At 39.4% G+C, this 13,909-nt stretch overlaps 1 protein-coding gene across 11 annotated transcripts in view; it reads right to left on the reverse strand.

Moving 5' to 3' along the window:
- Positions 1-13,909, reverse strand: part of PAG1 (phosphoprotein membrane anchor with glycosphingolipid microdomains 1) — a 153,419-nt gene that overhangs the window by 4,627 nt on the left and 134,883 nt on the right. For 8 of the 11 annotated variants that reach the window (XM_039524618.1, XM_039524616.1, XM_039524622.1 and 5 more), the window contains 3 exons: positions 9,315-9,366; positions 6,270-6,366; positions 2,999-3,600 (listed from right to left, as the gene is read on the reverse strand). In XM_039524618.1, coding sequence (XP_039380552.1) covers positions 2,999-3,600; positions 6,270-6,366; positions 9,315-9,366 — 751 coding nt within the window. Of the gene's footprint in view, positions 1-2,998; positions 3,601-6,269; positions 6,393-9,314; positions 9,367-11,097; positions 11,121-13,909 lie in introns of those variants that run through there. The other 3 variants (XM_039524624.1, XM_039524626.1, XM_039524625.1) reach the window with 3 other exon arrangements.

Genomic DNA, 13,909 nt, shown 5'->3' on the forward strand with positions numbered 1-13,909 from the left:
AATATTTTAATAAATACTAGGGCTAAACAATTAAAAAAGATTAATAGCGATTAATCATGTGATTAATCGTGCTGTTAATAATAGAATACCATTTATTTAAATATTTTTGGGTGTTTTCTACATTTTAAAATATACTGATTTCAATTACAACACAGAATACAAAATGTACAGTGCTCAATTTATATTTATTCTTATTACAAATATTTGCACTGTAAAAAACAAAAAAAATACTATTTTTCAATTCACCTAATACAAGCAAGTACTGTAGTGCAATCTCTTTATCATGAAAGTTGAACTTACAAATGTAGAATTATGTTAAAAAAATATCTGCATTCAAAAAGAAACTGTGTAAAACTTTAGAGCCTACAAGTTCACTCAGTCCTACTTCTTGTTCAGCCAATCGCTCAGATAAACAAGTTAGTTTGCATTTGCAGAAGATAATGCTGCCTGCTTCTTGTTTACAATGTCACCTGAAAGTGAGAACAGGTGTTTGCATGGCACTGTTTTAGCTGGTGTCGCAAGATATTTTACATGTCAGATGCGCTAAAGATTCATATGTCCCTTCATGCTTCAACCACCATTCCAGAGAACATGCATTCATGTTGCTGATGGGTTCTGCTTGGTAACGATCCAAAGTAGTGTGGACCAACACATGTTCATTTTCATCATCTGAGTCAGATAGATGCCACCAGCAGAAGGTTTATTTTCTTTTTTGGTGGTTTGGGTTCTGTAGTTTCCTCATCAGAGTCTTGCTCTTTAAGATTTCTGAAAGCACGCTCCACACCTCATCCCTCTCACATGTTGGAAGTCACAAACTTAATTAGTGCATTATTTTTTAACGAGTGTCATCAGCATGGAAGTATGTCCTCTGGAACAATGGCCGAAGCATGAAGAGGCATATGAATCTTTATCACATTTGGCAAGTAAATATCTTGCGACCCCAGCTACAACAGTGCCATGTGAACACCTGTTCTCACTTTCAGGTGACATTGTAATTAAAGAGGAGGCAGCATTATCTCCCGTAAATGTAAACAAACTTGTTTCTCTTAGTGATTGGCTGAACAAGAAGTAGGACTGAGTGGACTTGTAGGCTCTCAAGTTTTACATTGGTTTGTTTTTGAGTACAGTTATGTAACAAAAAAACCCTACATTTGTAACTTGTATTTTCATGATTAAGAGATTGCACTCCGGTACTTATATGAGGTGAATTGAAAAATACTATTTCTTTTGTTTATCATTTTTACAGTGCAAATATTTGTAATCAAAAATATAAAGTGAGCACTGTATATTTTGTATTCTGTGTTGTAATTGAAATCAATATATTTGAAAATGTAGAAAAGCATCCAAAAATATTTAATAAATTTCAATTGGTAGTCTATTAAAAGTGCAATTATTCACAATTAATTTTTTTAATCGTGATTAATTTTTTTGTTAGTCACACGAGTTAACTGCGATTAATTGACAGCCCTAATAAATACCCAATATAATTTGTACACTCACAAATAACAAATAATATGACCCCATATCATAAGGGTGTGGCTGTCCTGTAGCACATACTGTTGGTCAAGCGTGGCATGGCTGGCACTTTCTGCCTCAGTTTCCCTTTCCACGGTTGGTCTCCTCCAGCACAGATTTGACTGGTGTACAAGAAGAACTAGGATACGGCAAAGTGATGAACTGCTCAGACACATTATTGCCCTACTACCGGAAAAAGTTAACTTTGATCACTAGGCTAACATTTTGCCATTGTGATCACACAGTCTCCGAAATTGCTTAAAAGCACTGATTAGACCATAAACAATCATGTCTTTTAGGAGTCTATATTTACAAGTAAAGACCAAAGCAGTTCTTGTCTCACTTGTAAAGCCCCCAAACTCAATGGGAAAAAAAACACTACAATTTAATTTGAGCCTTTTGTGAAACTTGATCGATCTTAACACTGTTAAGAACTCTATGGCCATTCTAGGCTACAGAGCAGTTTAATGGCAGCCAGGGGGAAGATGACTAAGGCCTGGTCTATACTGGGCGGGGGGGGGGGAATCGATCTAAGTTATGCAACTTCAGCTACGTGAATAATGTAGCTGAAGTCCTCGTCCTTAGATCTACTCACCGCGGTGTCTTCACTGCAGTGAGTCGACGGCTGATGCTCCCCCGTCGACTCCGCCTGCGCCTCTTGGCCTGCTGGAGTATAGGCCCTTGGGAGTCGATTTATCACGTCTAGCTAGATGCGATAAATGAAGCCCCGCTGGATCGATTGCTGCCAGCTGATCCGGTGGGTAGTATAGACATACCCTAAGTTAGAGTAGCTCCTAGGGCACATTTAACTTACCTCATGGGGGCTGTCCCAACCACTGATGCAAGTGGAATCTGGGTGGCAAAAAGGTAACTTAAAGTCACTTTTGTCCCCTCCTATGTTGTGCCTTAGACACTGCAGAGAACCTGGCCTCTGGACTGTAAGAGCTTCAGGACTGGGCCTCATCATACCTGCCTGTAAACTTTTGTTGGACTGTTGTTAAACCAATATGGGAAGTGCATTCCAAAGTAAGAATGGCCTCTACCAAGAAGCCCTGCTCTCCATTTTGTACATCTAGGTATTATTTGCATAAGCAATTAGCAAAAACTAAAGGAAAAAGACCCCAAGTCACAGAAATGAATAGGATGCCAGTGCAGCCTTTAGAGAACTAGTGTGAGAGCTTCCATACATCTAACACCACTTAGGAAGCAGGCACAAGCAGTTTGTACTACCTGCAATATCTGAATATTTTAAAGCACACTGCATGAATCCAATCTGGAGGTCAGGATGGTATGGATAGCTGTCCTCACCAGAGAGACTGGAGTGTATGCTTCACACCTCTACTATTTCACGACCATGCATGACCTTAATTTATATATGTTTTTTAAAATAAAAGATGATTTTTAAACTTTCAGCTCTATGACCACCATCTACGTACATAGGGTCTTTTTTCTGTCATTATACAATTATCAGTACAGGGTTTACCTTATCAGGTTCACCAGCCCCCTCAGTCACCTCTTCTTCCTCCTCTGCTCCTTTTTCCTGAACATTCTCATTTTCATCAAGAAATTTCATAGGTACAGGAGGTGGAGCCTCATCTTCCATGTCTGGAGTGTTGCCAAGAGGACTCTCTGAATTAGTACTTTGCCGACTTTTTTTATTTCTGTCAACGGAGGCATATTCTGCTGATTCAATCCTGTGCTCAGGAATCTGGTCCAGACCTTCGGCAACTGTCGGTGTAGACTTTGGTTTGCTCCCACAGCTTCTCTCAGTGTTGGCTGCTACTCCTACGTCCTTAATTTCCTTCACAGTTTCATACAAGCAGTCTTCAACTATGTTTTCTTGGGAGGAGCTATCTTTCAAGACCTCATAAGGCCCTTCCATTCCAAGACCCTGATCGTTTTCAATATTTCTTGGGGAGAGGATGGTTTCCATGGCATCATTAGGAGGAATTCTGGGAAGCTCCCGGCTCTGGTGACATTTTATCGACTTTCCCAGAGTGTCCTGATGGTCTAACAGATCAGAAACAGAAGTTTGCACTTCTTCATAAGGCTGGATGCAGGCAGTTGTGCTGTCTTCTGAGAGAACTGCAAAAAAAAAAAAAACAGAATAATTTACCAACTCTTCCTGACTGCGGGAAGGTTAGATTAAATAAGCATACAACCTACTTTGTTTCTGCATTACTATTTTTTATTTACAGTGAGAAAAGATAATTTGGAATTCTCTGGCATTCACAGTATTCTCAGGTTTTAAATAAAAAGACACTGCTGTACTTACCAGATAAGACAGTTTGGTTTCACAGCACATTATTTATGCAACGAATCTCAAAACACTTTACACAGCAGCAGTGCTCATAGTGAGCCCGGGGAAAAGGCGAGTAGATGCAACATATGTAATGTTCTCAAAAATGGCTGCTATCCATTTTTGCATATTAGAGACTGCTGGGGTAAAGAGTGAGGATGTTGGTGAGGATCCTGGACTCAGCTTTTGAAAAGTCGTGCTGGATCTTTGATTTCTGTTTGCTCATTTCTCTGAGACAAATAGAAATGCCCTCACTTTAACAGAATGGCCTAATTCTGACCTGACCCACGCCTTGTACAACCCTACTGAAGTCAGCTGGGTTGCAGAGCACATTCATTACTCCACGGGTTCCTTATTGAAGTACTTTTCTTAATACTGTAATGCATAATATGAACTGACAACCTTTCGTCCTACAAATGAGGGATTACTAGTAACTCAGTCACAAATAAGGAAGTCCATTTTAGATTTGGGGGGAAAAGAAAAGAAAAAAAGGGCAATCTGTTCTATTAAGCAGAACACGTAACCCACACCTGAGAACATGACAATAACTTGTTATTTTCAGAGATAATGCTCCTGGAATGGAATTTACAGATCTTGTTATCTGGTTGTGCACATGTAGGTATGCACTGAAGTTTGCTGGCAGTCAGATATACAGTATACACAAATCCATAAAAACACTTTCAAGATTTTATCATGTGCTTTTATAAGGGACATCTACCTGAAAATAATTTCTCTATGAAGTTATTTTACTTATTAGATTCTAGTAACACTTCACACTGCCAAAAGCTTAAAAAAAGAAGAGAGAAAGTGGTATTGTCCTCCACTTTTCCAGTCTAATGTGTGGATTTGACTGCACTTTGTGTGTAATCAGTGTCACTGATTTTGCTGGTTGTCAGCTCTACTTTGCCGTGCACAAGGATGATGACCGCTTTCACACCCTGCTCTGGGCATACACTTTTGCCCCAGCCCAACAAGAGGATGTTTACCTGTAACACAGCAACATAACTGAGTATGTTTCTGAGTTTCAGGCTGGGAATGATGGTGTCAGGAAGACTCTTTTCCCTCCTGGGATCCCTGAACAAAGCCAGGGAACAACAGGAATTGGGTAAAGGGCAGGAGCGGAACCATCTTCTCCTTCAACCCAGGGGCCAATGGGAATCTGGTAAGGTGTTTTTCACTCCCAGGATGCAGCTCCTGGGCAGCCCAGGAACCAGGCAAGGACTGGAGAATGGGGTGGGGTAGTTTGGAACTTTGAAAGCTCATCTCTATGCTGCTGTTGCCAAGGCTATTGAAAGTGAAGAGGCTGGCTAGGTAGCAAGTGTGCACACAGAGTGGAAGCAGAGGGAGGAAAGAGGGACAAAACTGAGTACATTAAGCAGTGCTGCTCTTAGGCCTGACCATGCTCCCTTGCTGAAAAGATCCACACAAACACCAGCGGGGCAGCAGACAGAGCCATGAAAGACAGAACAAATTAAAACAAATCTGTCCATGCTATTTAAAGGGCAATTTATACCAACTGTGAAGTTTGTGATAGTTTAAAAAACTGAATTAGACAGTATTCCTTTTAGTAGCTGGTTCTGTCAGTTGCATGCACTTTCCAATGGAAGCTTTTGTAAATACTCCCCTCCTGGCTTTGCTGTGCCTCCTCAGTGTATTGAGTCACTCTGTGAGGTAAATACACCTAAATGTGAAACACCAACCAGTATGAGGGAATGGGGATCAGCCATAAGAAAGGTTAGGTTTCAAAATGCCTTTTGTTAATTGTTTTTTGAGGGCTAAAGGTGTAACAGATTAGTTTACAGCCTCACAGTGAGATTAGGGATTTAGCTGTAAACTAGGGAATGCAGCCCAGTGTGTCAGCGTCTAACCCAGAGAGGAAAAAACAGTTGGCTCCTGGGAGCTCTGTATTGAGAGCATGTTTATTTTTAGTTTCAGCTGAGTACAGTATTTTCTGGTGTTACATGAGTGTGAATCATTCTGAGTGTTCAGCAAAGCAAGAGGAATTAAGGAAGAGCTTATTCATGTTTCAGTTTTCTCAAATATAAAAATATTTTCAAGTGAACAAGAAAGTTGTTTTGTTTTTTCCAAATGTTCAGAAGACTCTGGTAACAGGACAGCTTTGTACATTGTTATTATTTATACTTTCTTTTCCCATCCTCCCCAAAATGTGCCTTTGTGCTGCTGAAATCTAAAAGAAGGGCTACTTCCTGCCCTGAAGAGTTTACACCTGAAGGTGCTGATTTTGCAAACGTTTACACATGTGCTTAGCTTTACTCATGTGACTAGTTCTATTAAAGTCAATGGCATTACTCACATGCATAAAGTTAAGCACGTGGATATTTGCAGGATGGGGCCAAGAGACTGCACAAAGTGAAGCAGATGTAAAGGATGCTATACAAAAGAAACTAATTAAAGAGTATGGTATTTCTTTCCCTTTCCTTTTCAAAGTACTTACCATCCCCATTACTCAGTCCCCCATTCTGGTCACTGCTGACAAGAGGATCTATAGCCAGACTTGTGATGGAATGGCTGAACATCTCCTTATCTGAAGGCTGGAAAACAAAATCTGAAGGGTCACCTAGCATTTAAGTAGAGCAAGAGATAAACTATATTGCAAAATAATACTGTGAATGTAGTGCAGTTAATTTGAAACTGGACACACATGTGTTTATACAGATACACACACTGCTACTGCATACACATACTATGGATTTGATTCTGATCTCACACTGCTCTGTATCAGGTCTAAAACTGGTGTAAGTTAGAATCAGGCCCTATATATTAAAGTATTTGTGCATATGTTATATTAAATCACTAACTGCATCTAATTATACTGTGAAGTTCAGCCAAGAGTAAAGCAGATATAACTCCCATGGAAATCTCGAGTCCAGACTCACTGGTAATGTTCTGTAGTATAAATTGGTCAAAAAATAGATGTTAGTGGGTGTGCAAAGCAAGTGTAATTTACAGATCGAGTGAGGAAAAAGTGGAAGTCATGGGGTTAGGGTAGCAGCAAAAGCCACTAACAAGAAGGTGTAGAGAAAACAGCCCACCAAGCTGCCATTCTTCTTGGCTACTTATGCTACTGTGTGGCCAGTTGTAGGGATATTAAAGAAGGTTTATATTGAGCATGGTTTATATGAAAAATGAACATGGTTTATATGAAAAATGATTTATTGTTAGAAATAATTTATTGTTAATTGATACTTTATAACTTAAGATTTATGTTAGAAGTAAATTTGTGATTCCCAGCATTTAGCCTCTAACCTGCAAGCCACCAGCTGTGTCTGTGTAAAGCCTGCTCAAAGAGATACTTGGTATAAAACTTGTTAAGCTCAAAGAAATACTTTGTATAAAACTTGTTAAACATTAATTAACTCTAAGTAAGCCAAAACAGTAGCTGTTATAGTGAATAGATAGAGACCCCCACCCTCTGTAAGTTTTCATCTCACTTTATCTTTGCTTGTTAAAAGACAGGGAGTCTCACATAAATTGGTAACACCCCAAAAAGTAAAGAGACAGTGAAATAGATGTGATTAAGATAGAGAATGTATGTGACTGAATGGTTAGGGAGTCACCAGCCTGAAGAATTCAGTGTCGGCTGAAGAAGGTGTCAAGTGGGATCAACCAGATGACCCCTGGAGGGCAAACTGGAATCCACCCACCACACCTCAAAGGAAGGAAAAACAAAACACCTATTAACATGGAGCCAGCCATCTGCTGATTGATTTAGCAACAGCAAAATGAAGCAACTCTCATGAACTGACATAGGAATAAATTCCTATAAAACTGGACTCTAAAGACTGAGGACTTTGAGTCTATGGTTCTGATACCAACCTCCAGGAGCATCAGCTGCATCTGACACAGACTCGGCTCCATCCTCATGACCAAGATACCTGGCCAGTAACTTGGCATGAGCAACATCTAGGCTGGTAACTATAACATCTATACAGAACCTGAATGAATGATTGTGTGAATGAATATGTGTGTGTGTGTGTGTGTGTGTGTGTGTGTGTGTGTGTGTGTGTGTGTGTGTGTGTGTGTGTGTGTGTGTGTGTGTGTATATATATATAAGGAATAAGTAGTAATAGAAACAAGTAGAAAAACATTGTTTTTTGTTTTGTTATGGTATTTACAATAAATGTGGCATCTTTGCCTTATCCCTCTTAATAAGATCCTGCTGGTTTTTATTATATTGGTATAACACAGTGTGTAAATTACACTTATTTTGCACACTCAGATGGACAAATTCCCACAAGTTATACTATTGTACTTTGCCATATACAGGATACAACTGTACTCTAAGCTATCATGTGCAAATCAGGAGCAAGTCCACCGCACTCAATGGAGCTAGTCTGTGTAAATGAAATCAGAAACTCGCACAGTGAAAAGTCAACATTTACCTAGTTACCACACAGAGGTATCTTATCTACCACAATATTAGAATACAAAATGACTGCAGTTTCTTTGATATCCCTGTGTGATAATTTTGATTAAAGGTTGACTTTTTAATGGCGACCACTACACACACCTGTTTTCTGACCAATTTATGTTCATCATTGTTATTTATGTCATAACTACATAAGTTGAATTACATCTGGTTTAAGTCCATGCAATAAAAATTAAAAGGTAAGCATTAAATGTTGGGACGTCACCTTGCCCTTTACTATGCTGGACATGCTAAAGCCTCAGAACACTGCCTGATATCGCAGATGCTGCCTGATCCTTGTTCACCCAAGCCTTCCACTGAACTCTCTGGGGGCTGGGGCTCACCACATCCCAGTGCTTCTTTCCCTGCATGCAGTCCCTCAGCAAGGTGCAGCCCAGAGAATGATACCATGCTGCTGCGGCATCCGGGCTGAAGCCCCTTTCTCTGCTACTGCTCTGCCTCCTGTGTGGTCCCTGTGTGCAGGCTGATTTGCTGGGCTGCAGTACCTCACTCCACTACTGCCTCTGCTCACAGCATCCCTTCCCAGCTCTTACTTCCTGTATGGTTCCCTGGGCTGCAGGCCCCAGAAGGAAGTACTGGGATATGTCGAGCACCAGCCGCAAGCAGGTTCGTGGGGCTGCAGCCGGAGAAGACACAACCCAGCACTTCCTTCCCTGGCTGTAGCCTCACAAACCTGCCTGCAGAGGGTGCTCGGCATGTCCCGCTGCTTCCTTCTGGGACTGCAGGTGGTGCTTTTCTTCCAACAAAAGTTGCTAATAAGTGGCATGCCATTGCTAATATCTGAATCCCATCAACGCTGATGTTAATGGGATGGGATTAGTTCCCAGAAATATGTTGCCATTAACTGGAAGTTGCTGATATCAGGATTGCTATTAAGAGGAATCAACTGTACCCACCTCAAACAAATCCTCCCATTAACTCCCCTAAACCCATAGGTCTATTTCTGTCTTTTCACCAGCAATATTTTATTTTGCATGCCCAGGCTTGGGCAAAGGGCTCATTACAAACCACTAGAAAGACACAGGCTGTAAATAAATAAATAATATTTACCACATTCATCAGATTTTCATGGTCCCCATTCTGATGTTTTGGCCTCTTTTCCCTTAAATTAAAAATAAAATAAAAAATTAATTAAAAAAAATTAAAAAATGTAAAATTATGCTGAGAACATCCAGTAGGCCCCTAGTAAAATGAAAGTGCTGATGGTCACTATTGACCATATTGCTGCACTTTTATTCTTCAGACTAAAACATGGATTATTAACCTGGGAGTTGCCACTATCTAGAGAAGGGCAGCAAACAGGTTCAGATAGTCTCATCAATACGTTTTCCTGTTCTAACATCCATTCGCAGAATGGAAAAGTTTGTGAACTACCACATTAAAATATCAATTTAACCCTTCTTTTTGTCACTTGTTGAAATTCTCACATAAGTATTTTCTGTGACAGATTCTGTAATCTATGAAGCTGTCTCCTTAAATGGCCAGGGTAACACCTTTTAAGGAACACTACAGCCTGAGGAATTAAAAGAGGCTTTTTAAAGGTCCTATGGGCCACATAAGTCCTACTAACAGCACAGTTTATGATTCCTTAAAAAAATACCTACAAGTGGGTAAAGAGTGGGCACTCTCAGAAGCATAACACTTACAATGTAATTTGTAGCACCATGTGGCATGTACTTCATTATACAATGAATGTGTTTCAGATATGCTTTATCATCTACAGATTCTTAGAAGGGATTAATTATGTCCCCAACATTCCTTTCTGAAAAAGATCACTTAATCTGAAACACAGCTATGAGGCTGACAGATAGAAACTTCTAATCTGGAGGAAAAGGGGAGTAAAGACTGCGTGGGGAGGGGAAGCACAGGGAGGTGAGGTGGGAGACTGATGACGTCGCCTACTCCAAATACTCGGAGACATATGGCATTTTCCACAACAGAAATCTGTCTATATCTCTAAACTTCTACTTAATTGTGAAACAAGTAATTATATCAATTAAATCCATACCAACGTTCTTCCCATGCAGAATGTGATTCATGTTTACAAATACTTCGTTCCCTCAAAGCTTTTTTGACAAAGCATTTTAAGCACGCCAGATTTTACACTTTTTTAAGTCATCAAATATTTCATCAACAATTTTCAAAAAGTATGCTATGAAGGAATTGTATATAATTTGTAAACAACCCGCCACACAAAGTAACTTGTAATAAACGATACTGCATGCAGACTAGCAACATGCTGAATTAGTGCAGAACATCACTAGATAACTTCTAACAATGAATTTGCATAACGTGTTAGAAATATCCAACAGATTGATTCTCATAAAAGCTTTCTGGTGCTTCCTGTTTCTGGCATTGTCTCAGCATTATTAGATACAATATAGAGCAATATTCATTAATCAGAACTTTGATTAAGAACAAGAGGATTTTTAACTCATATCTGTATAGAGGCAGTTGTGACAAATGTGGGAATGCTCATGAGATCTTGTAGCAAAGAATGAGATTAGATGCGTATCCCTTTTAAGAGCAGAACCAATTTACACATGCTTTTTAGAAAGCCAAGGAGCTCTTGGGCCCAACCTGGTCCCAACTTGTCTTCCAGAGAGTGCCTCAGTCTGTTCTTCCCTTTCAGGGAAGTTAGGCTCTGTGACATTATTGACGTGAACTGGGACCGTATAAATCACTGTTACAACCAAGGTCCTATAGTTGCACCAAATCTTGTACAAAGGAGATCAAGTAAGGTGTCTATGGAAAGGTTGTAATTTGCTGGTTATAATTATGCTGCTGTACCCCACCCTTCATATGCATTTCTGGGATTCTGGCCCCCAATTACCATATTGCTAAGTAGCCTTTTTACAGAAGCCAGATGTGAAGTCTTCCTTTTGCCTCAGACTGGTTTCTTCCAGTGGTTCAGGCAGGTCACCTAAGAAAATAACCTATTTAGCCTTAATGACTTGCAATCACTGGTCTGAGAGGAGTGTGCTGAAACTGTCTGCTTCTCCTGACATTTCCATAGACCACAACATAAGACACATTTTGGGGTACACATCAATATTCCTTGTTGAGCATTTCCACATTCTTTACAGCAGTAAAGAAAAAATGATGCATGATTTTTGTAATTTTTGTGATTTTCATAATTTTAATGTATAATTTTTGAAATTTAAAAAAAAATGTACTCTTTATTTTTCATATAAAGAGGTCAACCTCAATCAACTTATTAGACATCCATTCTGGGTCAGATGCAGGTTGCACAGCTCAGGCAACCATTGCGCTATTTTCAGCTGTAAATAGTATGGACATGTTTCTGCTCTCATTTAAAATGATGTAAAATCCAGATGAAATCCATTGACATTTATAGAATTACTCTGGATTTACACTAGTGTAAATAAAACAAAATTTAGATAAAAGTTTTTCTGCTCAAAACTTAACCCACCATTGTTATAATTTTTTTCAGAAAAGTCCTCTGGATTTTAAAGAGTAAAATTTTAAAGCAATACAATGCACCTCACTTAGCTGCACGACCCATTAAAGCCAATGAAAGTCATCATCACTTCATCAGTGGGGCTGATTTTACATGTTTTGGAAAGGGCTTGAAATTCTACTTTGAAAACCAAAGTATTTATATTCAGAGAAGCTGTTGGTCTTGGTGGAATGAGGCTCTCTAATAACAAAGGGTAGAGTGGCAAATCAAAGCTTTGCTTAGTACCATGCTTGCTAGTGAAATCTGAAGTTTTGATCTTTCTTCTTAACTTCAGGGGGAGCCCCTAGGTCTTGAAAGACGGATGAGAAAAAGGTGAAACTTGTAGGTATATCAATGTAATACTTTGCTTACTGCTTCTACTGTCTCCCATATGCTTCTGCCCAGTTCAACTCACCAGATAACAGTGTCGGGGAACATTCATCTCCTGCTTCTCTCCAAGGTTCTCTGCTCTGCCTGAAAACCTGGGCAGGTTAGTGATCACGCCCTTCTCCCTGGTTTTCTGAGAGCATGCTCCACACCTCATGCCTCTCAGATTTTGGAAGGCACTTCAGATTCTTAAACCTTGGGTCAAGTACTATAGCTATCTTTAGAAATCTCACCTTCTTTGGTACCTTCTTTGTGTTTTGTCAAATCTGCAGTGAAAGTGTTCTTAAAATGAACAATATGTGCTGAGTCATCATCCGAGACTGCTATAACATGAATTATACAATTCTCCCCCCAGGAGTTCAATCACAAATTTCATTAACACTTATTTTTTAATGAGCATCATCAGCATGGAAGCATGTCCTCTGGAATGGTGGCCAAAGCATGAAGGGGCAAACTGAATGTTTAGCATATCTGGCCCTTGTAATGTCAGCTACAAAAGTGCCATGCAAATGCCTGTTCTCACTTTCCGGTGACATTGTAAGTAAGAAGAGGGCAGCATTATCTCCTGTAAATGTAAACTAACTTGTCTGTCTTAGCGATTGGCTGAACAAGAAGTAGGACTGAGTGAACTTGTAGGCTCTGAAGTTTTACATTGTTTTGTTTTTGAGTGCAGTTATGTAACAAAAAAATCTACATTTGTAAGTTGCACTTTCACTACAAAGAGATTGCACTGCAGTATTGTATGAGGTGAACTGAAAAATACTATTTCTTTTGTTTATAATTTTTACAGTGGAAATATTTAGAATAAAAATAATAATATATATGAAAATGTAGAAATATATTTAATACATTTCAATTGGTATTCTATTGTTTAACAGTGCGATTAAAACTGCGATTAATCATGATTAATTTTTTAAATCGTGATTACTTTTTTTGAGTTAATCACATGAGTTAACTGCGATTAATCAACTGACTTAGTTAGAAGCCTTCATCAAATTTCAAGCCTGAACTTGTTGATGGCCAGTTTATATCTATTTGTTCTTGTCTCCACACTGGCACTTAATTTAAATAATCCCTTTCCCTCCCTGATATTTTCCCTCTTATGTATTTATAGACAGCAATCATATCTCCCCTCAGCCTGCATTTGGTTAGGCTAAACAAGCCAAGCTCCTTTAATCTCCTCTCATAAGGTAGGTTTTCCATTCCTCTGATCACCTTAACAGCCCTTCTCTGCACCTGTTTCAGTTTGAATTCATCTTTCTTAAACATGGGAGACCAGAATTACACACAGTATTCCAGATGAGGTCTCACCAGTGCCTTGTATAATGGTACTAACACTTCCCTGTCTCTAGTGGAAATACCTCGCCTGATGTGTGTAGGATTGTATTAGTCTTTTTCACATCTGCATCACATTAGTGGCTCACAGTCATCCTCCGAACAACCAATACACCTAGATCTTTCTCCTCTGTTGCGTCCAACTGATGCATCATAGAATATCGGGGTTGGAAGGGACCTCAGGAGATCATCTAGTCCAACTCCCTGCTCAAAGCAGGACCAAGCCCCAAGCGTCCCCAGCTTACAGCAAAAATTCTTGTTGTTGTCCCTAAATACATGACTTTGCACTATTAAATTACTCCAGTTTAAAAGGTCATCCAGATCTTCCTGTCCTCGCTCGTATTGGCAATACCTCCCAACTTTGTGTCATCCACAAATTTTATTAGCACACTTCCACTTTTTGTGCAAAGGTCATTACTGAAAATGTTGAATTAGATTTGTACCAAGACCCAATCCCTTAGGA

Source organism: Mauremys reevesii, linkage group 2, assembly GCF_016161935.1.
Source record: "Mauremys reevesii isolate NIE-2019 linkage group 2, ASM1616193v1, whole genome shotgun sequence".
NCBI lineage: Eukaryota > Metazoa > Chordata > Testudines > Geoemydidae > Mauremys > Mauremys reevesii.